Source organism: Cricetulus griseus, chromosome 9 (genome assembly GCF_003668045.3).
Source record: "Cricetulus griseus strain 17A/GY chromosome 9, alternate assembly CriGri-PICRH-1.0, whole genome shotgun sequence".
Taxonomy (NCBI): domain Eukaryota; kingdom Metazoa; phylum Chordata; class Mammalia; order Rodentia; family Cricetidae; genus Cricetulus; species Cricetulus griseus.
The window spans coordinates 5,394,095-5,397,555 of NC_048602.1; the positions used below are offsets into that span (position 1 = coordinate 5,394,095).

Sequence of the window (3,461 nt, forward strand, 5' to 3'; positions counted from 1 at the left end):
GAGAATACCAGAAAGTATTGTCCTGCATAGCCCTCAGGTTACTGTGACTTCCTTCTGCATGTCCCATACCTAGCTCTAACCTCCTGGTATTTAAAGAGGTAGGGCTATTGCAAATTTAGCCTCTACCTTTCCTGCTGAGGGCGCCTTGCAGGTCACACTTAGGGCTATTTGCCTGGAGCCGGCTCTCCTGCCTCTCTCACCTCCCACCCCCTTCTGCTAGCAGGGTGCCCTGCTTTGCTCTGCTGTTGTGTTTGTATATTCACCTTAGCCGTCTTTCTGCATGTTCCCTCAGAGGAGCTTCTCCACTCGGAACACTTGGGTCCCAGTGAACTGGAGGCCTCCGTGCCGGGGAGCAGCCGTGAGGACAAGGGTGGGCTTCAGCCTCCAGAATCCAAGGATGGTGAGTGAGCCTGGATATAGAATGTCCGACGTTGAAAGTCAAAGCCTCATTTCCTTTAGTTTGCTATGTTGGAGTCCTAGGCCCGAAGGAAGAAGCTGTTGAGGAACCCAGGGTTTTGTGCATGCTACAAGAGCTCTTCCACTCAGCGCTATCCCTAGCCCTCTATTCACGTTCCTTTTTTAAGACAGTCTAGGAGCTGGAGATATGGCCCAGAGGTTAAGAGTGCTGGTGCTCTTGCAGAGGTCTTGAATTCAATTCCCAGCAACCACAGGCCGCTCACAACATCTATAGTGGGATCTGGTGCCCTCTTCTGGTGAAAAGGTGTATGTGCAGATAGATAGAGAACACACACACACACACACACACACACACACACACACACACCTTCAGCGTCCCTAGTAGCTCAGATTACAGGCCTGTGCCTTGAGGCCCAGCTCAGCAGACTGTCGATACAGGGTCTCACTCTGTAGCTCAGGCTGACCTAGAACTCACTATTTAGCCTAGCCTGGCCTCAAACTCGTGGTCCCCTTGTCCTAGCTTTGCAAGTGCTAACGTTTCAGAAGTGTGCACCACCATAACCAGCATGCAACCTTCTTTATAATTCTCCAAGGTCTGGGGGTGTCTGTGCCACCAGGACAGGCAGGAAGGAATAAGGAGGGCTATCTGAGGGTGTGGGTTCTTGGTCCTGGGGGCGGGGGTTCTTTATTCTTTCTTTCATGGCCTCCTCTCTTGACTGTTCTCCCATCATCTTGATCCTGATGCATTCTGCCAGCAGACTCCCCAGTGACTCTTCCAAAAGGTAAGTGTCACACAGCAGACACCCCAGCCACTAAATCCCATTGAACCCCAAGTTGAGAAGGGAAAGCACTGCATATAGTAGGAAGCCCAGGCCTCCTGGGGTGGAATCCAGTGCCCTTCCTGAGCCCTCTGGAGGTCTCGGAGTGAGATGTGACTTGGGTTGCGTAGGGTCCACAGACCAAGACTTGTCCTCCTCCGGGAAAGAGAAGTTATCCCCACTGGAGCAGTATGAGCAAAGGGTAAGTGGGACCTCGGGCTCCCAAGACAATGAGGGTCTGGACCCTGCGGGGAGGGAAGGTTCTGGAAACTTCCTGGGGATGTGGACTCAGTGTTGTTGGGGGGCAGAGCTACCCTCCTGGGTCTTGGGGCCACAAAACATCTCCTGTTCCCCTAGGTGAATGCATCTGTCCCAAGGGGCTTTCCCTTCCACTCATCAGATATCCAACGGGATGAACTGGTAAGAGGAGGCCGAGCCTGGCGGGGGAGGGGAGGGAGAGGTCAGAGGTCAGTGTCCAGGCTGTGGCCTCCAAACCGCACTGGAATCTGATGGGCCCTCACTGATCCTCGTGGTCTCAACTCCTCTCCCCGCAGGCACCGGCTGGGACTGGGGTGTCCCGAGAGGCTGTGTCGGGTCTGCTGATCATGGGAGCTGGAGGGGGCTCCCTCATTGTTCTATCCTTGCTGCTTCTGCGCAAGAAGAAACCCTATGGGACTATCAGCCATGGGGTGGTGGAGGTGAGAGACGCAGGCCGGCCTCACGGTGGGGGTAGAGTAAGCAGCTCTCCCGGCTTCCTGAGTCCTTCCCTGGCGCTGTTGCAGGTGGACCCCATGCTGACCCTGGAAGAGCAGCAACTCCGGGAACTTCAGCGGCATGGCTACGAGAACCCCACCTACCGCTTCCTGGAGGAACGACCCTGACCCCTGTCCCCGGCTGCCTTCAGCTGAGCCCAGACTGCCCCCCTTCCTGGCCCTCAGTCCCAACCCCCAGCCTCCTCCGGTGGGGGAGGGAGATCTTGGCAAATTCATTCTTATTTCCCTCTCCCGGTTCCAAATTCCACCCCCACCCCTCCTAGAAATTCCTAACTGCTGTCCTACAAGGGACCTCCTCACCTTAATTTATTTTATGTTAATTTATTGCTCCTTTAAGGTGACAACCACCCGGGTCCCAGTGTATGTCGCTCCCTGGAATTCACCATCCCAATAAAGTTTCTTCACTAACATCCCAATAAAGTCGTCTTTCCCACCACCAGGCCGTCACTGCTCATATTTTTAAATTGGATGAGGGGTGGGTGTGGGGGCACACAACTTTAACCCCAGCACTCAGGAGGCGGAGGGAGGCAGATAGAGTTCTCTGAGAGTCCCAAACCCAACCCAACCCAACCAAACCAAACCAAGCAAACCTGGATAAGGGTGGGGCCTGTGGGAAGATTACCGCGTAGGGGTAGGGGCGGGACTGGGCTTCTCCTGGGACTGCCAGGGAGCTTTCCGTGGTGCTGAATGGATCGCTGCTCCAAGTTCAGGGTGGACCATCCGCCTCCGCCTCTCCCCTCGTCCCTCTACCTCTTTTCCCCACTCTAAACTGTGTGTGTGTGTGTGTGTGTGTGTGTGTGTGTGTGTGTGTGTGTGTGTGTGTGTGTGTGTGTGTGTGTCTGTGTGTGTGTGTGTGTCTGTGTCTGTGTGTCTGTGTCTGTGTGTCTCTGTGTCTCTGTGTGTGTGTGTGTCTGTGTGTCTCTGTGTGTGTGTGTCTCTGTGTGTGTGTGTGTGTGTGTGTGTGTGTCTGTGTGTCTCTGTGTGTGTGTGTGTGTCTGTGTGTCTGTGTGTCTGTGTGTCTCTGTGTCTCTCTCTCTGTGTGTGTGTGTGTATCTGTGTGTCTGTGTGTCTCTCTGTGTGTGTGTCTCTGTGTGTGTGTGTGTCTGTGTGTGTCTCTGTGTCTCTGTGTGTGTGTGTGTGTCTGTGTGTGTCTCTGTGTCTCTGTGTGTGTGTGTGTGTCTGTGTGTGTGTCTGTGTGTCTGTGTGTGTGTCTGTGTGTGTGTCTGTGTGTGTGTCTGTGTGTGCATATGTCTGTGTGTGTCTGTGTGTGTGTCTGTGTGTCTGTGTGTGTGTCTGTGTGTGTGTCTGTGTGTGTGTCTGTGTGTGTCTGTGTGTGCATATGTCTGTGTGTGTGTGTGTGTGTGTGTGTGTGTGTGTGTGTGTGTGTGTGTCTCAGGGAATGTGTACCACGCTGTGTAAGTGGAGGTGAAAAGATAATCTGCAGAAATTGCCT

The 3,461-nt window shown here is 53.8% G+C and overlaps 1 protein-coding gene across 2 annotated transcripts in view; it reads left to right on the top strand.

The window, feature by feature from the left end:
• The window catches only part of Aplp1 (amyloid beta precursor like protein 1), a 12,184-nt gene extending 9,740 nt beyond the window's left edge, over positions 1 to 2,444 (top strand). Inside the window, exons 12-17 of one of the 2 annotated variants that reach the window (XM_027431269.2) lie at positions 293 to 400; positions 1,173 to 1,199; positions 1,367 to 1,437; positions 1,593 to 1,655; positions 1,790 to 1,933; positions 2,018 to 2,444. In XM_027431269.2, the coding sequence (XP_027287070.1) occupies positions 293 to 400; positions 1,173 to 1,199; positions 1,367 to 1,437; positions 1,593 to 1,655; positions 1,790 to 1,933; positions 2,018 to 2,116 (512 nt within the window). In that variant the 3' untranslated portion in view covers positions 2,117 to 2,444. The remainder of the gene's footprint in view (positions 1 to 292; positions 401 to 1,172; positions 1,200 to 1,366; positions 1,438 to 1,592; positions 1,656 to 1,789; positions 1,934 to 2,017) is intronic. The other variant, XM_027431270.2, reaches the window with a different exon arrangement.
• Positions 2,445 to 3,461: the final 1,017 nt, after the last annotated feature.